Source organism: Capra hircus, chromosome 18 (genome assembly GCF_001704415.2).
Source record: "Capra hircus breed San Clemente chromosome 18, ASM170441v1, whole genome shotgun sequence".
Lineage (NCBI taxonomy): Eukaryota > Metazoa > Chordata > Mammalia > Artiodactyla > Bovidae > Capra > Capra hircus.
The window spans coordinates 30,789,745-30,814,147 of record NC_030825.1 but is presented as its reverse complement, the minus strand read 5'-3'; the positions used below and the strand labels follow the sequence as shown (position 1 = coordinate 30,814,147).

The following is a 24,403-nucleotide window of genomic DNA, read 5'->3' as shown; positions in this document are numbered from 1 at the left end:
CTTGGTAATTGGATTTTATCAAAAATGGTCTACAAGTCTGTAAATATAAAGGTAACTTCAAAAGTGACTTTCAGTGTGTTACACATTGCATCTATCTGTGCCGAAATTAGCTTAATATTTTATGTTGGGCAACAATGAATATCCCCAAGGGCATTCCCCAATGTGATTATACAGCAAATGGGAAAGAACATTCACACAGACTCACTAATATCCTGATATAACTCCGCTCCAAATATGTACTTGGTAAACATACGGTTGAGTAAGTCCCATAACTCAGAAGAGTTTCAAAGAGAGATCGCTGCTTTTTCTGGGAACTGTTTGTCTCTGAGTCATGTAAAAGGTTGTATGTTCCACAGTGAAAATGATGTTTTTGCCTCTCCCATCACTGTGTTGGTCACATCTGTACACAGTTACCTTGAACAAGAAAGGTGCCCAATAAATATTTGCTAAATGAATGAATGAATGGAACATATGCAGTGCTCAGGGTCTGTCCTCTTTCCTAAGGTCTGTATCACTTCTCGGTACCGGAAGATGTGGTTCTTGGCACTGCCATAGGAAGGGTGAAGGCCAATGATCAGGATATTGGTGAAAATGCACAGTCGTCATATGACATCATTGACGGAGATGGAACAGCACTCTTTGAGATCACTTCTGATGCCCAGGCCCAGGATGGCATTATAAGACTGAGAAAGGTAAGCTCAGGAAGGTTTTGCTCATCTTCAAAATATTAATACCTCTTTGAAAAGTGAACATTGAAGATGGTGGGGGTTGGGTGGGCTTCCTGATATAATCTTAGAAGGGAAGGAGGTTTGGCTTCTTTAGCTATGAAAAAGTAAGAGTCCTGGGACCTCCCTCGTGGTCTAGTGGCTATGATTCCATGCTCCTCATGCAGGGATCCTCAGTTAGATCCCTGGTCAGGAAACTAGATCCTACACGCTGCAACCCACACTGCACGTGCCACAACCAAGACCAGGCATAGTTGAATAAATGAATAATAAATAATGTTGGAAGAAATAGGAAGAAAAAGTAAGAGTCCTTTTCTCACATTCTGTCTCTTGGTCCTTCTTGATACTTCAGCTAAAGCTCAGTAAGCAGTGACCGGGGTGGTGCTAGGCTGCCATCTCATCCATCGTCTCTCTCCTGTCTGTGCCTCAGTGTTTTTCCATGAGTTGCAGGAACTTGCTCAGTTCTTGTGCAGAGCCTCCAGCTATCCAGACAGCCTTCGAGCAATAAAGGACAAAGACTTGTGGACAGTTTCCTTGGAATAGATTATCCTGAGGCAGATTGTCTGTGGCTCTTCAGAGGTTTTTCAGTGGTGGAGGAGGGGATCCTCACTAGCCCACAGGGGTGGCAAATTCAATGCCTTTTCTATAGAACTCCCCCCACCCCCGCCACAATTTCTATATTCCTGCTTCTTGGAATAGTTCTAAAACATGCATTGAAGGTTCCTAGGTCTTCATTGCAATCTCTGCTTTTAGGGAAACTCAAAGACAGACAAACTAGTCAGCCTGTTATTCTGGCTCATTCTGACCCTGAAAGGACAGGGCCCACCCTGCTAACATAAGATACTCCAAGTTGTGATCAAAGGTCCAAGCAATGAGGTCAGTGAAGCTCAGCTTTGTTTTATTCCTGGGTGTGGGGCTGGACTTCTCAGGTGGTGTTAGTGGTAAAGAACCCGCCTGCCAATGTAGGAGATGTAAGAGACATGGGTTTGATCCCTGGGTTCGGAAGATCCCCTGGAGGAGGGCATGGCAACCCACTCCGCTGTTCTTGCCTGGAGAATCTCATAGATAGAGGAGCCTGGTGGGCTACATCCATAGGGTCACAAAGAGTCAAACAGGACTGAAGTGACTTAGCATGCACTCACCTGGGACTACCACTGAAAAAAGAAATATCTCCACAAATAGTACAAAAAATATATGCAATCTGTGATTGCTTTTGCTCACAAACATTTGTGTGTGTGTATGTACGTATGGTAAATGTGAAAAATTCTGTGCATTTTCCATATTTATTTCTCATCATGATAAATTTATTTTAAAAAAAAAGTGCAGAGCACAGTTCAGTATTTTATGGACATGGGCATTTGCAAAGGAAAATGCCCCTTTATCCTCATAATGAGTATTCTGCTCAATATTGTACTGCATGTTTGTTGTGAAGTAGTAGAAATTAATTTTAAAACATTTGCTGATTCATGAATTGGAAGACGTATGATCAGTCACGCTGTCGGGAGCCAGTAGTTCTGCCCTCTGTCTTGATCAGCAATATATTAACATGACTCCGAGCTTACTATCTGACTCTCTCTCTCATGTTACATAGGGATCTGCTCCCCATGGTCATGCTCCTGAAATCCCTCATTGGGGAGGTCTTGACAATGAGAACCTGGAGTTTTCTGGATATACTCTAAACTACAACATCAATTTTAAAAATTTTGAGGAAAAAAATGGTTGCATCTATTTTAACTCTGCTGAGCAATGCTTCATTTTGACCTGGATGAAGCTCAGTAGTAAAAGTTGCAAAGTATTTAAAAACTCATGTTTGAAATAGAGTACAGTATAATTATACTTGAGTCAATTATTGAATAACCCAGGGCCGCATTTTCCTTGGTTAATGATTCCTAATGTCATTTTTATTGTTATTATTAACTGCTATTCTCTGTTACCATAAGGTACTTTTATAAACTGAAGCAATTAGCCATTTGCTGTATTTTTATTCACCACTATTCATAAACTTGGAAACATATTCTACACATCTCAACACCAAGAAACACATGAATTTTATTCTGGAAAATGATGTACGGAGTCATTTTCCCACAATGCGTGGACCCTCTTTTTGGTCTGATAAAGTCCTAAGGACAGCAGAATGTGTTCAAGTTGGGCTAAGAATTTAGCAGAGCATAATATGTTTTATTCAGTGGCATTTGTGAAGAATTTGAAATTACATAATTGTTACAGTTGGGGCTGTTGGAAAATTGTGAAAATGCTAATGTTGAATTGTGTATTCATGGGTATGTATATGTATGTGCTTAGAAATTTCAGAATGGGCAGGATTGAGTATCTGCTTTATTAGAAAATATTTCTCAAGGAAAGTCCAGTCCAATTAGAAAAAAATTCAAATATAAAAATTAACACTATATACATATATATATAAGCTTGTAGGAGAGTTCTGAAAGAGTTCAGTAATGCTGGCTGTGTTCAGGCTTCTTCTTTAAAAAAAAAAAATTTGCATCGCAGATGTAAAGTTCAATTTCTTATAAGAAATTGCAATGCAAGCCTAAATTATCTTTTTGAACCTTGACAGAAATATATCCTTGACATCTGAAGTATTATGCCCTGCTTGAGAGAATTGGACAGTGAGGATTCTGATGGGGCTTTGGGTTGTTAAGGGGCCTGTGTTCTTTTACCTTCCTCTATTTGCTTAGATCATTAAGTCTTTGGGGCTTTTAAGGCAGGAAGAATTAATAGGTCAGAAATATTTTCAATAATGGTGCAATGAGGTAATTTCACATTGCTTTTAAGTGGTTCGTAGAAGACACAGTAAGTCCTAGCTATCTACATATCTACTCGTCTCCCTCTTCCTTCCCTTAAATATAAAAACAGGTAGATATGTATCTGCATACATCTTTATATGCCCACCTGCTTCACAGCACGGAACCCATAATAGAGACCTTCTAAGAATGCCCTAAAAAAGAATAAACTTCATTTTAGCCATGATCAGCAAAGCAGTGATGCTCAAGAAGTGAAATAAGAAAACACTCTTTGTTGGGATTAGTGCTAAATTATGCTTTATAATGTCTCCATGGAGTAAACAGTGATTATTTCTTGTTCTTTACATTTCACACACTGTTGCAGACATGATAAAAATATTCTTCCCAGATAGAGATTGTGTTCGATGCTGCCTTATCTCCGACCAGCAGAGGCCCGATTAACTGACTGATTGGTATGCAGGTCACGCCATCACTAGTAAAATTTTATTATGACTCTGAAGTGAAATTTTGATGGCACGATTCATGACTGTGAATATTTTGTGAATTCCAAGTGAAATGAGCAAAACAAAACAAAACAGTAGGAGATTAGATTCACTGAGCTTGTATAATAAACAGATATCAATAAATGCCTGTAAAATTTACAGGTTGAATACGGGGGATAGGAGAGTGATCCCATTAAGACTCACAAATGGGCTTAAATGCACATAACGATCATCCATCAGTGTTATACTCATTTGTTCTCGCGGCTGTGGTCATTAGTGAGAAACATTCATCTTTGTCATTTCTTAACAGCCTCTGGATTTTGAGACCAAAAAATCCTATACACTGAAGGTGGAGGCAGCCAATGTCCACATTGACCCGCGTTTCAGCGGCAGGGGCCCCTTTAAAGACACGGCGACGGTCAAAATTGTCGTCGAAGATGCTGATGAGCCTCCCGTCTTCTCTTCACCGACTTACCTCCTGGAAGTGCATGAAAACGCTGCTCTCAACTCCGTGATTGGGCAGGTGACCGCTCGTGACCCTGACATCACCTCCAGTCCGATAAGGTATTTCTCCTTTAACAGGAAGATTCGCTACAACCTGAGACAAGCAGATCAGTACAAAATGTAATTATGTATGCAGTCCATGTGGCTACCTTTGAGACACTGCTCACATGGCCAAGGGATTTTAGTCAACATGCACCACGCTTGTGTCTATGGGTGTGTTACACACACACATGCCCACACACCTGGTAACAGCTATATATAATGCTCAGAGCCAGAAATGCTAAGATGAAGAAAGCTGTTTGGCTTTCAGAGAGCACAGTGAAAAGGCCAGATCACATGTATTTTGCAGTGCTTTTCGGTGGATCCTTTATATTACATTGTTTTTGCTTGTTGTGCATTTGTTTTCTAGAATCAGAAAAGTATTACTATTTTTTTCTTTCTCCTTTGACAATCACATGGATTATATATAAAAATTTAGAGGCCTAAGGTATTGTCTTGGACTATTAAGAGACCCTCATCTTATCTCTGTATTTGGGTTTGAAATTATCTTTTTATTACTAGATGGGCATTTCTGATCGGTCAGCATATCTGCATGGGTGCCTTTTAGACCAAAATCTTTCTCTGCTATTTTGAAAGTACCCTTTGTTTATACTTTCCCTGCTCAAAAATTTTCCCAAGGTAAGAAATATAACCCTTTATTAAGGTTTTTGTTCTTTTTTTCCTAGAAATGAGGCTCAGTTCTGGGGTTTTAATGTTGTTGTTGAACTGTGTACATCTTTTCTCTTTTGCCAGTCACCCAAATGACGGTGCAGATGCTCAAGCTAAATAGCTTTCTTCTGAAAGAACACTGAAAATCTATAACGTGTCCACTTGTCTCTAAGGGTGAAGTGTTGGTTAACGATGTGTTTGAGTGCGGATTTCAAATATTTTCTGGGAAATGTTTGTTGAAAAAGAGAGAGAAAACTATATAGAAGAATACAGTTTTAAAGAACTGTCCAGTTAATTTATGAGTTAGATGTCAGCTTATATGCAAGTCATTCAGTTTCTAAATTATGGGGACTTAGGGCAGATATTTTTCTAATTACTTTATTCAGAGAAACTCTAGATAGACAAATGGCTTTCTGAGAGCTATGTTTATTCAATTCTTGTTCCTGTATTAAACTCCCAATACTCCCAAGGGTGCTGAAACTCTGAGGCTGGAGGTAAAACACATCGGCATAGTCAGTGCCCCAAATAATTTGTGTCTGGGCAAAAAAGAATTCTTTTCAGATCCAGAAAAGTTGTTTTTAGCACAAGCCATTTTGAAATTCAGGATGAGAGTGTATCTCATAAGGATACCAAAAAAATGCTTTCTTCAAAAGAGCAACCTCTAAGAAGGTAAAACTCCATGTGGGGAATTAAGGAATGGTCAGTTGCCTATTCTCTGTTCTAAAGGAACTCAGCATGCTGTAGGCACCCGGAATCCTCCCTATTTGTTAAGAGAACCGTACCTCTAAAAGGGACAAGGGAAGAAAGAATGCAGAAAAATAAGTTTACATGGATGTCCATTTTCTGACTAAACGGTGAAGTTGTCAAATCACTTTATGCTGAAGGTCTAATATAGATAGAGGCAATGATACTTGTTGAGTAAATGAATCTGCCCCGTTTTCAACTGTTACCCCTTTTCTTCTGAAGGAACACAGAACAGAGCAGTTACCACTTCCTTCACATCTGTAAGCGTAAGAGACAGAATAATGGCAAGGGTAAGCAAGATGGAACCAACCGAGAGACCAGGGGCCAGCTTAGCACTTGATTTGTCAAGATTTCTACTCCTGCCACAAAGGCCCCATAGGGGGCCAGGAGCGAGCCGAGCTGAGGACCCTCAGGGAAATTGGGGCTTCAGATATCAGAGCAGTCCCGGGTACACCGCAGACATGGAATCTGGAGTACCAGCAGGAACAAACTGCCTGTGCTGAGACATGTTCTTCATCAGCTAGAGATGAAGTTTGAGGAACTTAGGGTACTGAAGTAATACTAACCTCAAATGGGCAGAAATGGGTAAAAATCTAGGTTCAGAGCTCCCACGTTTTGTAATCCATCTTTTTACTTATGTAAACATGGATAATTTCGGAATCATTCCGGTTCACAAGGAATCCAGTGACTATTATCATTGCAGTTGATTGTTACGGCTGTTGCTGTTGTTTCTTATTACTGTCACTGGCATAAAAGGCAGGTGTATAAGAAGCTTGAGGCTGCTTAGCAACAACTGCCCAATTTGGAAGCATTTCATTTCCAGGCAAACTAAAGGGGGCTTGGGGCCGTGCTCCCAGGAAGGATGGACAGATGAAGTGCCATTTGATGACGCAGGCATATCTGTAGCTCTGGTAGATGGCAGGCAAGCGCTATTAATAGTTCCCTTGGCATAAGTGCCTGTGTATGTGCAAATTCGCTTCAGCCATGTCAGACTCCTTGGGATCCCATGGACCGTACGCACCAGGCTCCTCTGTCCATGGGATTCTTTGGGCAAGAATTCTGGAGTGGGTTGCCACTTCTTTCTCCAGGGGATGTTCCCAACCAAGGGACTGGACCCGCATCTCTTAAGTCTCCTGCGTTGGTAGGCCGGTTCTCTAATACCAGCGCCACCTGGGAAGCCCAGATGGCATATATGGCCCCACCCAAAGAAGGGGTGAGCAGTGTTTCAAATCATTTCCAGCAGGGCTTTAATGGATTATTCAGAAAGAATGCCCCACATGGTTCTGATTGACGATGCGTTGGCTCCATGCGATAAGAATGTAAGAATCACCAACTGCCTTTTTTCAGTATCTGTTCTGCATTTTTGCAGTTATCCCCTCTCCCACCCTAGTCCCCCAGTTGGGTTGCGGAGAGCAGCTTTCCTCTTTCTATGCACAATTGGTTAGTTTGTGTAGAAAATTAAATTTCCTGACTAGCCAGAGCAGTGCAGAGTTCCTTAGAAGTCTAGTAGACATATTTAGAGCCATTTAACCTTTTAAAACAGGACTAGAGGACACATATTCAGGGAATTATCGAGTAACAAATAGTAAAGCATGATTGTCTCTTTAGGACTGTTGTATTTTATATCCTAACAAGACTGTATCCATCTTTTAGGGGAATGTTTACTTTGCTATCCATCAAGGAATAGGCATTTATTGTGGCATTTGCCATGTTAAAACATGTAGTCATTAATTGGCTGGTCAGCTTCCTCTACAACTTTGCTTCTTTTGAGAGCTCACTGTCAGGCTAAAAATATCAATGTATTTAAAAATTCTTATAACTAAACATGTATCTACATCTATAAACATGTCTGTATTTATATCTATGTTTGTATAATCACAGGGCAAACAAACAGTGACACAAAGACAAAACACAAAGGCAAAGTGACAAAAAAGGCAAAATCTCCCTTCCGGGAAAATTAATTAAGCATGTGCTACTTTCTTCATTAGCATATGCATCTCAGTAATATAGAATATAGTTGTGTAAATTATTTAAAAGATGCCATGTCTTGAACAGACCGTTTCAAACCCTGTCACTGCTACTTCCCAGACAGATAGCTGGTCTTCGGAATTCTCTTTGAGACTCAGCTTCTTCCTTGGTATTCTGGGATAATATCATTTTCCTCAGACAGTTACTGAAATAATTAAGTTGTTAAATAAAATAAGTGGAGTTATTAGGACTACCAGCTAATAAAGCCACCATACATTTCATATCTTAAATGCAAAATAAAAGCCTAGTACTCATTTTAGCAGAGATTCTTCTGCTAAAAGTTGCTGACTGTGCAGGATTATCTTTTTCTTTTCACTTATCAGTTGCATGCTGAATAGTCTAATTAACCTCATTTAGTCTAATTTGCCTTTGCTACTGTGGTGAATATTGCTACTAGTGAGTGCTTAATATGTGGCAGAGATGTGCTACATGGGTTCATTTCATTCTTTAACACCTCTGTGAGATAATGTGTATACTCATTTAACAGATGAGGAAGCTGAGGATAAAAAGACTATCTTGCCCGTTGTCACACAAACAGTCAAGGATGGAACCGTGGTGCATAGCCATTTTTTTGTCTTTCTTTCTGACCATGCAATGCCTGCTTTCTATCCTTTGTTGCACTCCCTTTCTTTCCTTGTGATTTCTCTGACGCAAACTGTGTCTTGACATGTTGGGATGGCTCAGCAGGACCAATTTTTTCTACAAATATTTATTTGTTTATTCTAGTAAGTTTCAGGTATACAGAATTATAGTTAGACTCTAATGTTTATAGTATAAGTGTTATACTGTGGTAGGTACGATAATGTTATGTTATATTACAGATGTTTGTAGTATAAACATTGATATACACTACAGAGTTTTCACCACCACAAGCCTAGTCACCATCTATCACCATACAGCTCACCACCCTCACCCATTTCACCACCTCCAAAATCCTCTTCCCTTCTGGTAGCTACTCTTCTCTATGAGTGTGTTTCTGTTTTATTTTGTTTTAGATGGCACATATAAGTAAGATTATATGATATTTTTTTTCTTTCTCTGACTTACTTTACTTCACATAATACATTCAGTGTCCATCCACATTTTCACAAATGATAGGATTTTATTTCTTTTTCATGACTGAGTAGTATTCCACTGTGTTGTGTTTGTGTGTGTGTGTGTGTGTGTATGATTTTCTTTATCCATTCATTCATGGATGGACACTTAGATTGTTTCCATATATTGGCTATTATAAACAAGGCTGCTCTGAATTAGCAGGATCAATTTAATTGAAATACAAAAACCATTCATTTCCTAACTGGTTTCATTCAATTCAGGATGCACACCAAGAAAAAGGAGAGTATACCAGGCTCTGGAATTAACCAGAGTATGGCTGGAATATTTCTTGCTCCTTAGTCTAGCCCATTTGTGTGGGTCTGTTACTATCAGCTGTGAACCAAATTATGATCAGGGAGGTAACAGGAGAAACAATAGTTATTTGATGAATCAGACATTGTGTTAGTTTCTATTATGTATCATTTCACTTAATTCTCACAAAAGGCACCTGTGAAGTACTCAGTATGATTCCAGTTTTACGAGGAAGGAAACTGAGGATGTTTCCTGTGCATGGTGATGTAGCAGGAGGTGTGAGGGCGAGGGTTAAATCCAGATTTCTTCTTACCATTGACCACTGTGTCTGCACATGCATTGCTAGGTCCTGGCATTTTGCATGAAGTGTAGGATCATGACAGATATTATTTACTGTTTACTTTGTGACAGACACTCTGAAACGATGTTAGAGGCAGCAAGTTATTTATACTTAAGGCAAACTTGCTAGCGCAGTTGCTTAGTTGCTGTCATGTCCGATTCTCTTGGGACCCCATGGACTGTAGACTGCCAGGCTCCTCTGTCCATGGGATTTTCCAAGCAAGAAGACTGGAGTGGGTTGCCATTTCCTCCTCCAGGGGATCTTCCAGACCCAGGGATCAAACTCCCGTCTTCTGCGTGGGCAGATGGATTCTTTACTGCTGAACCACTGGGGAAGCCCCTACTAGCACAGAGTAGGTATTAATTAAAGGTCAGTGCTTTCATGTAAACCTGCCATGGCTCATTTTTATTTTCCACCCAATAAATTCATGTCAAGTGTGTATTTATTGTCACCATGGCGTTGAGATGGCATGTGACTGTTTTCTTTTTTAGATGGCTGCTTCCTACTTTTCTTTCAAAGTGTTTCCCATACGTCTACATGAGCTGCTTAAATTAAAAGTGGGAATGATGGCTATTCAGCAAAGTGGGCTGACACATAACCATGGTGGCCACAGTGCTCTGTTGTCCTAATTCCTCTCTTGAAGTGCCCACTTAACACAAGACTCTGCCTTTTTTTTTTTTTTTCCTACTTGTATTCTGCCATTTTTACAATTCACCTCAGACACCAGGCTTGCTATTAATGAGCTCTTTTCCTGAAAGCACTTCTGATGGTCCAGATATCCAATGGTGCTACAGTGGAAATATTTCATAGAGAACCTGGTAATTGTATGGTGAATAAACTGTGTATCGATTGACTCTCTCCTCAATCTTGCATAATTCCCAAGAGACCTTGTCTTTTTTTACTGTTGTTTTTAATCGTGATAAGAACACTTTACATGAGATCTGTCTTTTTAACAGATTTTTAAGGGTATAATACAGTATTGTTAACTATAGCCACGGCATTGTGCAGAAGTAAGTAACACTTTATAGCAACTTCTCATTCCTCCCTTCTCTAAGGCCAGCCGGGCAACCATCATTCTATGACTCTGATTGTTTTAAGTGCCTAGTATAAGTAAAAGTCACTCAATCATGTCCAACTCTTTGCGACTCCATGGACTATACAGTACATGGAATTCTCCAGGCTAGAATACTGGAGTGGATAAGCTGTTCCCTTCTCCAGCGAATCTTCCCGACCCAGGAATCAAACCGGGGTCGCCTGCATTGCGGGAGGATTATTTACCAGTTGAGCTATGAGGGAAGCAAGAGCCTAGGTGGAATATAAGTGGAATCATGCTACGTTATCCTTTGGTGACTGGTTTCTTTTACTTAGCACAATGTCCTCCAGGTTCATCCATGTTGCTGCACACTGCAGAATTTTCTTCTTTTTGAAGCTAAACAACAATATACTATAGTACATTTTCCTTACCCATTCATCTGCTGATGGCCATTTACGTTGTTTCCACATCTTAGCTATTGTGAATGATTCTACAGTGAACGTGGGGGTGCCAATATGATTTCAGTTCTTTTGAATAAATGCCCAGAAGTGAGATTGCTGAATCATACGGTCGTTCTATTTTAATTTTTTAGGAACTTCCATACTGTTTTCCATAGCTGCTGCACCACTTTGCTTCCCTACCAACAGTGTACAGCTGTCTAGTATCATACAAGGAGTCTTTTAAAAGCAATTAACGCTTCGTCATTTAGTTCCTGCACATTTTTAGCCAATTAAAATTTGAATGTTTCCCATTTCAAAAGTACCAGCTTATCCAACTCATTTTTCTCCCAAAAAAACTCACTGTACTGCTAATTCAGCTAACAGTGATTAATACTAATTAAGTCATGTATTCATTTAGTCATATGGTCACCCATTCATTCACATTGCTATCTATCTATATATACACATATATGTATGTATATATATAGCATTTATGATATATATATATATATGTCACATATGGAATGGTACACACATATCTAGACCTATGGTTTAGATATAGATATACAGAAACTTATGGTTTCTCAAGGGATTTCTATAGAGACAGAGCCTCTGCCCTCATGGACATTGGTCTATAGTAAGGAAGCGAGTTATACAGCTGTGTTAAATTCAAGTTTTTCACAATTATCTAACCTTTAATTCAATCTGAGAATGCTAAGCAAAACTAGATTATTTTTAGGCTCACATAGAAAAAGAGATTTCTTAGTTTTCTAAGGGATTGCAATAGAAGGAACCACAGATACTCAATGATGCTAATATGGAACTATCACACTCTCGAGAAACTGGTATTAATCTAGAGCATGGACTGTGTGTATCTTCTTTCCTCTCATTTTTTGTTCTGTACCTCCCTTCCTCCCTCCCTCCCTCCCTCCCTCTTCTTTCACTCTCACTATAAAGAGAAGCTTTGGGTAGAAAAGGCTCCTTTTTCCCCTTAAAGGAATAATAAATAATGTGTGATGCAGGGACTTTAGAATTCTGGGACTAGCAGAACTCAGATAATATTATTTATTAAAGCAGTTAGAGCAACCAGTAGAGCAATTAGAGCCAAAAAGCTGAAAACTTGTAGATGGAATTTTTGATATTCAAAGTGCATGCGAGAAAATGTTAAAATGGTTTCTTTAGGCACAATAACAAAAGCTAGAATGCAATTAAACAGTGAGAAAGAAACAGTTGGAGTTCAGTGAAATATAATAACTGATTCATAACTAAGGGGTTTATTTCATTATTAGTGACTCTAAATAGCATCTTCACTTGCAGTTGGTTCAAAATTGTATCTTCCTGTAAATTTGCCATACAGAGGCTGCAAACCAATGTTTAGCAAAACATTTCTTTATAATTTAAAGTGCATTTATGCCTGTTAAATTTGAAAAATAGATATATACCACTTTCCTCCAAGAGCAGCATCTCCCTAGCTGTGCTCTAAGGAACATCACTAGGACTAAAGAGAGCGTGACCAGATCAATTTGAACTCCAGTTTCTTTGCACTAGGATTTCATAGATAAAGTAATTGGCTCAGGTGTCTTGCACTCTTTAAGAAGAAGAGTTTTAATCTTTGAACTTTCTATAGAGAATCAGAAGCATCTGAGGTAAAGGACGCTCAGGCTTCCATGCTGGTCCGAGCTCTAGATTCTAATCCATCAAGCGTTGCAGCTATTGTGACACTTATTCCTATTTTGTAAAACAATACATGTCTATATATTATTATAATATATAAATTTGCCCCCTTTCCTTTCCATAGACCCTTCATGAAGGGGTGGGGGGGCGGATGTGTTCCATGAATAAATAGTTGAAACTCTACTACATGAGGCCAGAAGTCAGTCAACTGTAGCCTGTGTCCCGAATCTGGCTCCCCACTTTTCTTTTTTTTTTAAGTTTTATTGGAATGCAGCCACTCTCATTCCTTTATGCCTGAGAACTGCAGTGGAGTCATTGTAACAGAGACAGTATGACCTGCGAAGCCTAAGATATTTATTTTACCAAAGAGTTGGTCATCTCCTACGGTATACTGGTAAGAGCTTGAGATTTTCATCAGTAATTTTAATAGTTGATGCTCACAAAATTTCAGGATCTTATTCTGTCTAGAAAACTCCCAAAAGAGAGGATTAAAATATATATATATATATATAAAAATCTGTTGTAGTCAAAGAAATTCTTTGTATTAGAATCCAGTTGTATATGATGGAGCTGACAGCCTCCATGCTTGCCTTAGAACCCTCCGGAGGTTAGTTCTATGCGGCCCCTGACAGTGTGCACTTACTTTGAATCTACCAGAAAAAATTGGCTTCACGTAGCATAGCTTTTGGAGAAATCACCATAGCTATCACGCTTGTGTGCTCAGCTGCTTCATTCATGTCCGACTCTGCAACCCTGTGGACTGTAGCCCGCGGGCTCCTCTGTCCATGGGGCTTCTCCAGGCAAGAATACTGGAGTGGGTTGCCATGCCCTCCTCCAGGGGATCTTCCCAACCCAGGAAAGGAACCCTCATCTCTTGCATTGCAGGCAAATTCTTTACTGCTGAGTCACTGGGGAAGCCAATAGCTATCATACAGACTGTGAAAAGGCATCATAAAAAAGACCTGGATGCTTTCTCGCTTGGAGTGGGGAAGATATTTGTTTCTTGCATGAATTTCTCATAATACCTGAATTTTCTACCTGCCCCTTCCATTCTCTAGACATCAGTGATGATTACAATACAGTGGTTTTTAGAACCGAGGCTGGTGACTGTCTTAACCAAATTAGTCTCTGCGTTTCAGTGTCTTGGCAAAATCTCTGATTCCAGCAGCATTTCTCTCCCTCTGAAAACATGAAGTGACATGAAATAGAAATTCACTTGGAATAGATTTGCTGGAGTATGTTTGACAAAGTCTAACATGTATTCCCCAATAGGAGAGTAGATACTTAACGAGTCGTACTGGAAGTGTCCTGTGGATCTTTAGTCATGCCTGTTTAGTGTTTCAGTACAGGGCCCTTCATAGGTATCTCATTTATATTGTATTACATGAGCTCTGTGAATTACCTGTATTCTTATTCCCATATTCCCATTAAAAACATGGGTTACATGTTGTTTTCCCTGGAAGTAGATGGCATTTGAAGTACAAGCTGTTTGTTAGAGAGCAGCACCTGTGACTGTGAGGGGACAGAAACAGGCGGGCAGGGGGCACAGCTAACCTGCAGTGCAGGCCTGGCAAAGCCTTGGCCCAATCCAATGGAATGCGTATCGATCATCGGAGGAGTCCTACGTCCTGCCAAATTGATAGTGTCTTTATCCCTCTGCTGGCTTAATCTCCAGGTAACACAGGACAATCTCTGAAAATGAGGCAGATTCTCAGGAGCTGATGTTTAGAGGGTTTCCCCTGACCGCTCCTCCTACAGCTCTGGTGTCTTTCCTTAAAGGGGCACCTGCCCTGTGTATCTTCACATCCATCCAGGACAAGTGTAGGGAACCTCTTCACTGATGGAGTAATGTGACTAACTTCACCCTGCTAGCCATCCAGCTCCAAAGTCACATGCAACCACTACACTATGGTGTGGTGCCAAATATGTATCTGTTCTACATTTTGAGATGCAGGCTCTAAAGCAGCAAATTGATTTAGCTGAAATGTTTCCAGTGTGGTACAGTAAACCTGACTAATAATAATAATAAAAACATCAAGCTTCACATATTAATGAACTATTTTTTTTAAGTGATCTAGGGTGCTTTTCAAAAAAAGCATAAGAAGTTTGAAAGAGGGGGAAAATGGGAAATGTGCTTATCTGGGGTTTAAAATGTTTTTATTTTTTTCTGATTGGTGAAGTCTCTGTACCCTCTAGGGAACAAAACTTAATAATAACATTTATATTCTGAGAGAAACAAAGCTGCTTGTATAGGCTGAGCTGTGTTATCTAACATTATTATACTCATAAGGCAAAATAAATCCCCTATTTTGCATCCCAACAAAGGGAGATTGACACTCTTATCTGATGTTCAAATATTTATGGGAGTCATTTCAACAAAGCCTTTAGTTTTCCTTGTATTTCTACATTCTGATGTGGCACAATGTATTATACAACCTTGCTTTTGATAAAGGACAATCAGATTTGACTTAGTGTTGCAGAGGAAAACGTAATATTGCATATTTAAGAAGAGAACGTGTTAAGAGATGGAGAAATGCCATTCCCATGCATCTATCAGATGTTTATTAGCTCTCTTCTATGTGTTTGAAGTCAGTTTGTTGGCGAGTGGAATAGGCTTAGCTGAAATACCTATAAATTGGCCTCATGGTACAAGTCAAGTTTGGGATAGTCAACTGCATTAATTATGTATGTATTAATAGCTTCATGGTAAATGAAAATAAAGTTTATGGAAGTCCTTAAGAAGGTTCAGAGTTATGAAAGATGAATTTAATGGTGCAAAGGACAGCACAAGATCTAAATGTTCTTTAAAACCAAGGGTCTGAAACTGCAGAACAGATGTGGAAAGGGAGCAGAGCCCACAGGGTGGTTAAGTTGGAGGATGGGGTCTCTACTGGAGAAAGAGGAAACATGTCTGGAGCACGTTTATTCAACAACAAGTACATGACATTAGGCTTTGCACTTGCATGAAGGTCCAAGACTAGATTAGACCATGTGGTCAGGCACTGTGTTAGGGATGAGCATTTTTGGTAAAAAAATACTTTTGACCTCCTAGAAAGATGTTATCTGGCTGAATATAGGAATGGTGTGCTTATGTTATTTTTGTTGTGATAGCAAATAAACAAGCTATTTCAGTCTAAATGCACTTCCATTTCTTAAAGAATTAATAGGATGCATCTTTTTAAGTTTTGGTTTTTTTTTTTTTTTTTGATGTGGACCATTTTTAAAATCTTTATTGAGTTTGTTACACCACTGCTTCTGTTTTCTGTTTTGGATTTATGACCTTGAGTCATGTGGGATCTCATTTCTGAGATCAGGGATCAAACCTGCACCCCCTGCATTGGAAGGTCAAGTCCTAACCACTGGATCACCGTGGGAGTCCCAACAGGCTACATCTTGTTCACCTCTTACTTCCTAGCACTTACCTTAAGACCTTAGCACTTACTGAGTCTGAATGTCCAATTAAAATTTTTAAGTGTATATAAATAACTTTAGGAAATTTTCAAAACACCTAGTTTTATATGCACTACTCTTATTTCTTGGGTGTACAGTGTTTCCATAAAAACATATTTTTCTATATAATTAATGGTTCTGACAAAAATTGGACAAACATAAAATCAAATACCAGCATTCTGACAGCTATTCAACACTGACTAATAATTGATTTAAGTGTCGGATAAGTGTCAGGAGATTACACTTATTATTTCACTAACTTTGTGGCTGTGTAAAAATGTATATGACCCTCATTTTATGACTCAAAGCATTTTATAACTCGAGAGTCATAACAATTTATGTGGGCTACATAAGTAAAAGGAGGATTAACTAAGAAATTAATATACAGGGCTTAGCAGACAGGCCAAAAATTAGGAGGGCCGTGATAAATACATGAAATATGTTATTAAATCTCAATTCTGGTTATGGTCTCATGGTCCATACAGCTACACAATGATGTATTTCCATCTCACCCCATCTCTTCCTTATTGTCCATGTAGCATTCATCAACTTTGCATATTCTTTCATATAGGCAAAAGTCATTATTGGTCTGATTGACAGCCCCCAAGAAGGTAACTAAGTGAATTAAAAGCTACTCTTCACTGCTGACTGTCCCCTGTCAGCCTTGGGTCGTTGTGAGCCTCTTGAGATTTATGGGAGTTGTTGGGATTCCTGTGACCTGAGGGTGAACACTGAGAATCAAGGTTATCATGGGTGTAGAAGATTTTATCCTCACAACTCCTAATCTCCCATCTTAAAAAGACACACCAGAGGGAAATATCAGATACCTGCTCTGAGCTACAGATACCATTTATGGAAAGATTTAATTACATTTTGCTAGTCTTTTTTTTTTTTTTTTTTAATGTAATGTCCTTTTTCAATTGGCTGCTTTTAGGGTTTCACTCTTTCCTCTTTTTTTTTTTTTTTTTGAATAATTTGTGTATGTAACTCTTTGTGTGGTTGCGCTGGGTCTTCATTGTTACGCCCAGGTCTTTTCTAGTTGCTGCAAGTGGGACTCTGTGCTGCAGTGCATGGGCATCTCTTGTTTCAGAGTACAGGTTGTAGGCACACGGGCTTCAGTAGTAGTGACTCTGAGGTCCTAGAGGGCTTGGCTTTCAGTAGTTATGGCGCACGGTCTTCCCAGACCAAGGACGGAACCCGTGTCCCCTGCATTCACAGGCAGACTACTGTCCACTGTATCACCAGGGAAGTCCATATTTTGCTCATCTTTATGTGAACTGTTTGACCAGTTTGGTGTATTTTGTGATTAATTAAATAAATATGGCTAAAGGGAGACAAAAGAAAGAGAATTAGCTAATTTGAAAGCAATGTAGATTTAATAGAAGACGGTTATGAGCCTTCCACAAAGGTATTGCTTCAAAATTCTTTAATGTCCTTTACTTCCTATACCCAAATAATCACCATGTCCTGTTATTTTAGTTACTAAGCTCAAACACCATCATATTTGCCCCCCCCCCCTTTTTTTTTTTTTTGGCTACACCGTGCCTTGCAGGGATCTTAGTTCCCCAATCCGGAATAGAACCCGGGTCCCCTGCAGAAGTAGATTCTTAACCACTGGCCCACCAGGGGAGTCCCAAACACTGTCCTCTTTAAGGTGAGCACTTACAGCAGCCCCGTGTGCTTGTTTCCCGCCCTTTGGTATCCACACAGCTGCCCCAGTGATCTCTAACTCAGTTTAGATCTGTGCTGGTATGGTAGCCACTAGCCACATGTGGCTCTTTGAATGGAAATAAAATGAAGTTAAATTAAATGTAATCACAATTTCAATTTCTCAGTCACACTAGCTAGATTTCAAGGGCTACATAGCCACATAGAGCTAGTGGCTACCATCTTGGACAAAGCACATTTGTACAATACAGAAAGTTCTATGGAATCCAGCTGTGGCTTAGATCATGTCATTCTCCTCCTGTATTTTGTTCAAGTGGTTCCCCCTTTCCTGCAAGTGAGAAAATTTAACTCTTCAACATGGTTTCCAAGGTCCTTCCTGATGCCCTCCCCCGCACTGAATACTGAATTTCAACAATACTGCCATTTGTTAGCCTTTAAAAATACTGAGCATCTTCCTAACTGACCTTTCATATTTGCTGTTTCTTTTGATAGGAGTATTTTAATAATATTTTATACATTTCATCCCTTTTCTTTTTCATGAATACATCACTGTAAGCTTTAAAAATCTTATGTCCTTTCATTGTCTCTACATGTAAAGACAATTTCATTTCTCTGCATGTAGACTCAGTTACATGGAAGCAAGGCCATGTCTGTCTTGGCAACTAACACAATTCCTTGTATATAAGAAATACTCAGTACAGAGTGAAGGAAAGATGGATGGAAGGGATAAGATGAAAGGAAAAATGGGAATGAAAGGACAGGTTGCTCATCTGTCAGACCTTAGCTCTCACCATGCCCAGCCCGGTCCTTAATTCTATCGTTTCCTAAACAAACCCAAGATTTTCTTCATGTATTCCTTTCTGCTGGGAATGCTCTCCCTACATACTCTACCTGGAAAACCCCTACTCATTCTTCCTGTCCCCAAACAGATGCTGCCGCATTGTGGTGTCATCTTTGACCACCCTGCCCTTTCCCAGGCACATCTGGGGACCCTTTCTAACTGCAGTATAACAATGACTTTATTACAGTGCTTGCCATTTTTCATTGTAAATAATGAGAAAAACACAACCAATGTGTCTGAGAGGAGGCTTTGTTCAAGCATTTAGCATCATACTTGACCAAAAGAAGCAGTCACTAAGCCTTTATGGAATTAAATAAAAAATTTAAAATTTACATTAATCTTTTATGTAAAGCATTCACTTTTTCCCATATTTTTTGTCATCATATTGGATTTAGAGCTCTCAGTTATAAATGATTATTTTGATGACTCAGAGAAAATTAGAATTTCTCTAAAGATATTATGTAAATATTAAAGAATTAATCATGAATTAGATTTTATCTGGGACACACTAGGACACACTAATTTTGGTCTTGTGACTGCAGAAATTCACACATAGGACTTTGGCTTTATGATGGTATCTTTTTAAGGTATGAGTGGAACAAACTATAAAACAAAATGCATGCTCAGAAAATGGGACATTCTCTGAACCAACAGATTTAGCATCTGAGATTTCTATATGTGACCCTAAGTAAGTGAAGGTATCTGAGGATGATTATTGTAGGTGGATCTGCTTCATCCTTTGAGGGACAGGGAAGCCTGGTGTCTGCAGTCCAAGGGGTCATGAAGAGTCCGACACACCTTGGTGACCAAACAACAACATCAGAATCTTTCAAATATGTTATTATTGTTGTTTAAAAATACCTAGACATTTGTCAGAGTGTCTGACTAGAAATAATGATAAATATTCAGTATGAAACCGCATTTAAAAGCAAAAGGAGGACATCCCTAGCAGTCCAGTGGTTAAGACTTTGCCTTCCATTGCAGGGGGTGCAGGTTTGATCAGGGATAGCAAAGCTAACATCCCACATATCTTGCGGCCAAAAAAGCAAAACATAAGACAGAAGCAGTATTGTAACAAATTCAATATAGACTTTAAAAATGACCCACAACAACAATCTAAAAACAAAATCAAAAGGACATTTACAATGCATTACCTAAGGGGATTTACCTTAAACTTTAAAAGAAGGTAGTCCTATTGTTCTCATTTTTCAGATGAAGAAACTAAGGATAGATATATAAATTGGCCTAGAGGAGACATTAGGAAGAAAAGGGTCTTTCTCTTGCAAAATCATCGGATGTTCACAAATACTGTATTAGTAATAATATAGTCCAGAGTAACTTTTGAAAGAAAATAATTTATCTTTATCTGATTATTAAGATAATAACTAGTGTAGCTTCTAGTGCACATTCCAGACTTTAATTTACATTCTTCCTTTCTGACACAATTCACTAGGAGTGAAAAAGACTCCTTGATATTGGAAGCTTGGTGCTGATCACACTTAAAATACTCTTGATATTATCAGAGTTTGATGTTCTTTATTGCAAACAAGAAACAAATTCAGCAGGGACAGAGGGTCTCTGTAGGTATGTCGTATAGGGGCAAGATTGGGAAGAGGGAGTAGGAGATGCTTTAAATGAACAAATGAATGAATGTATATATACATATAATATTTGTATGTTGACAGTAAAATCTGTCCTATCCACACACAAACAAGATACAGGATTTTGTGCCAAATGTTGGTATGAAATGTAAATAGTTGGGCTGTGATAATTGAGTAAATATATGATTCAGGTAAAAGTTGTATATTGCAGCAATGCAGAAAGGGTGCTATTTTCCAATATAATAATATCCAGTTGCCCATTTTGACCTATTCTCAATCACTGCAATAGTGATATCTTCTAATATTAACCTCTTCTAATATTGACCTTTGCAAACTACTCTTGATTGAGTGAACTGGTGACAAAGTTTGTGCTCATGGTCAGAGCGCAGTAGGTTAAGTTAGATCCCCAACAAAGTGCTAAGCATCTAGGTAGGAATTTCCTTGCATCCGTAGCCTTAACTTCACAAAGTACAATGATGAAGTCGTTAGCATTCATTCTAAGACATACTGCTATAGGTTAAAAGAATATTAGCATTGAAACAAACCGGGATAGTTGTTGGAATAAAATGGGAAAGTTGAAATAGGGTATCTGTTAATATTGATTATCATGGGTGATGCAGTTTCTAAACTATCTTCATTGTTATAGAATGAGAATGTCTGTTTGCAAAATTGCCATCATTAGGATTGATGTTATTAATAACGTGGTCCAAGAAGCCTGTTTTCTCACATAAGACACCCTACTGTGTTAAAATCTTTCTTCTTACTGTAGCAAGAAGATGACTCTCCAAAATATATTCTAGTCTCTTTGAATGAGTTCTATTGTCTCAAATGCATCTTAAGTAAATCTGTAAAAGAACAGCAAATCCAACAGATGTGTATTTTCCAGAAATTAGTATGAAGACTTCAGGGCTCAGGATGGTGGGACACATGTACACCCATGGCTGATTCATGTTGATGTATGGCAAAAGCCACAACAATATTTTAAAGTAATTAGCCTCCAATTAAAATAAGTAAATTAATTTTTTAAAAATTAATGATTTTTAAAACCCTGAAAGTATTCAGAGAGATGTTCAAGTCAGCATAGAATTTATATAATTTAACAACTATGTTAATAATAAAAACTTTGTGACTAAAAAAGGAAATTAAAATGACTTCAATACTGGAGATACAAACCCTATGACTTTTAAGATGCAAATCAGAAGACATTGCACTTTTCTGTAGATACAGTGGGAACCAAATTCATTCTTCCTTTTTCCTTCTGTTTTTATCCCATTTACTCATTTTCTCATACTTCTTTAGTGCCATGTTTCCTGCATAATAACAACCCATGCTTAATAAAAGCTTGTGCATCTTTCCAACAGTACGGAATAACCGTAGTACAAAATTCCAACCAATGTGATGTTATAAGAATCAAACAATCTCTTCCTGTTTTAAAGAGCAAAAGTCCAGCAAATGCTTAATTGTAGAATAATAGGAAGGACAACCTTAAGGAAGAGAAGATCAGTGAAGACTCAGGCCAGGTCCCCAAGGCTCCTTGTGGATGAGCACTAAGCAAAGAAACCCAGTAGCCTCTTCAGCTCAGAGTCTATTTTGAAAAAGGTGATGGCTGGTATAGACTAACACGAAGCGACTCAGCAACAGCAGCATGAAGAGATAGGGCTTCCCAAGTAGTGCTCATGGTAAAGAACCTGCCTGCCAATGCTGGGGATGTAACAGATGTGGGTAGGATTCCTGGGTTAGGAAGATCCCCTGGAGGACAACATGGCAACACACTCCAGCATTCTTGCATGGAGAACCCCATGGATAGAGGAGCCTGGCAGGCTGCCGTCCACAGAGTCACAGAGTCAGACACGACTTAGTACGCACTCATGCACGTGAAGAGATTTGGAATATTTTTCTAGTATCACTTGGGAAACTACTAAAGTATGTGAATGGTCATTTTTATTTATATCTTTCTAATTATTCATTTTCAGTCATTCTGGGCTTAAAGAATCGCCTATTAATTAACCAATTACTTTGCTGTATCTGAGTTATATATCCATTCATTTATTGCAGAGAACCATTTTGTGAAGTATTAATAGATCTTTTCTCCTATTTATAGACGAGCCTATGAGATTATGATCAATTACACTGTTATTGATATTGATAACCAAGGTTATCTGGTTTTTCTGTTTCTTCCACTTTATCTGCTGCTGTTCAGATACATACTGGGAATCCTAGAAAACAGTGTGGCTTACTTCTAGTTCTGAGACATCTATGCAAAATCATGACATCTGAAGAACTTGCCTGGTACATTGGATTCTAAAAATTAAGTCTTTCCTTCGGGTTTGCAGTTAATTTAACCCACCCTGTTTGTCTTTGAAATTATTCTGTTAATTGGTGTAAGGAAACAGTCTGTATCCAAGTCATGTAACTGAGTGTGCATGCACGTGTGCCGAGTCACTTTGGTCACGTCTGACTCTCTGCCACTCTATGGACTGTAGCCCGCCAGGCTTCTCTGTGGGATTCTCCAGGGAAGAATGCTGCTGCTGCTAAGTCGCTTCAGTCGTGTCCGATTCTGTGCAGCCCCATAGACAGCAGCCCACCAGGCTCCCCCATCCCTGGGATTCTCCAGGCAAGAAAACTGGAGCGGGTTGCCATTTCCTTCTCCAATGCATGAAAGTGAAAAGTGAAAGTGAAGTTGCTCAGTCATGTCCGACTGTTAGCAACCCCATGGACTGCAGCCTACCAGGCTCCTCCGTCCATGGGATTTTCCAGGCAAGAGTACTGGAGTGGATTGCCGATGCCCTCCTCCAGGGAATCTTCCTGACCCAGGGATCGAACTCACGTCTCATTATGTTTCCTGCATTGCTGGGTGGGTTCTTTACCACTAGCATCACCTGGGAAGCCCCATAATTGACTGTGATTTCACTTCCCTGGTGGCTCAGATGAAAAAGCGTCTGCCTTCCACTGCCACAATGTGGGAGACCCAGGTTCAATCCCTGATTTGGGAAGATCCTCCGGAGAAGGAAATGGCAACCCACTCCAGTACTCTTGCCTGGAAAATGGGGTCCACGGGATCACAAAGAGTCAGACATGACTAAGCGACTTCACTTCCCTTCCCTTTATTACTCTGATGGAGCTGTGTCATAGAGTGCAATGGATAGGAGGAGAGAGGAGAAACTGAAATAGCCGAGTGGATGGTGGCAGCTTAGAGGACCAGAGGAAAGCCAGCTGAATCTTTGCAACCAGCAATTTAGTGGCATAGCTATCAGTGGGGAGCAAGCATCTTCTGAGAGCATTCCTAAAAGTGGTATGTGGAGTGCAGTTTTTTTTTTTTTTAATCCAAACTTGTGTTAAAAAGTAATTAATTTTAACTATGATAACAAACACTCATATAGTATTCAACATGAATAAAAAGTGAATGTGTCCAATAATGCTTTGAACTTGGAATGGTCAGTTCATGGAATGGAGATTTGGTCAGAAAAGGTGGTAGAAAAATGGATGTTAAAATGATGCTAGAAGTGGAAGGAAGAGCCTCTCTACATGCTCCTTCTCCTTGGCTTTAGTTTGTCACTTAAAGTGATACCCTCCATGCTTTTGCTTCCATGGATATGAGAACCCAGATGAACTGGTACAGGGAAAGAAAATCAAGGAGTAAAAGGAATGCTGGCTTAAACGTGAAGAGACGCCTGGGAGTCATCAGTAGAAACCTACTGTTTCCAGATGAGTAATGACAACATTAGAGATTTTCAGTAGATATTTATGGAGCACTTGTTATGTGCCAGGCGCTGCAATAAGTGCTCTATAGGTATTACCTTGTCTACATCTCACAAAACCTATTATAATTCCCATTTAACAGATTAGGTAACAAAGGCACAAAACGATTACTAACATGATGAAATCACACCTGTGATTTTCTTTTATTCATTTTACAAGACACCAAAAAGAGAAAGATGCAAAAAGAAAGAGCCATCTAGCACTGTGCCTGGTATACATCTGGTGTTTAATGTGTGCTTATTGACTGTGCTAAGTCTGAATTTTTGAACTATTTAGCAGTTCTGGGCAGCCTTTACCATG

General features: G+C 39.2%; 1 protein-coding gene across 1 annotated transcript in view; it reads left to right on the top strand.

Moving 5' to 3' along the window:
* CDH8 (cadherin 8) overlaps positions 1-24,403 on the top strand; it is a 397,394-nt gene that overhangs the window by 241,667 nt on the left and 131,324 nt on the right. Inside the window, exons 6-7 of the mRNA XM_005692098.3 lie at positions 505-692; positions 4,277-4,530. Coding sequence (XP_005692155.1) covers positions 505-692; positions 4,277-4,530 — 442 coding nt within the window. The remainder of the gene's footprint in view (positions 1-504; positions 693-4,276; positions 4,531-24,403) is intronic.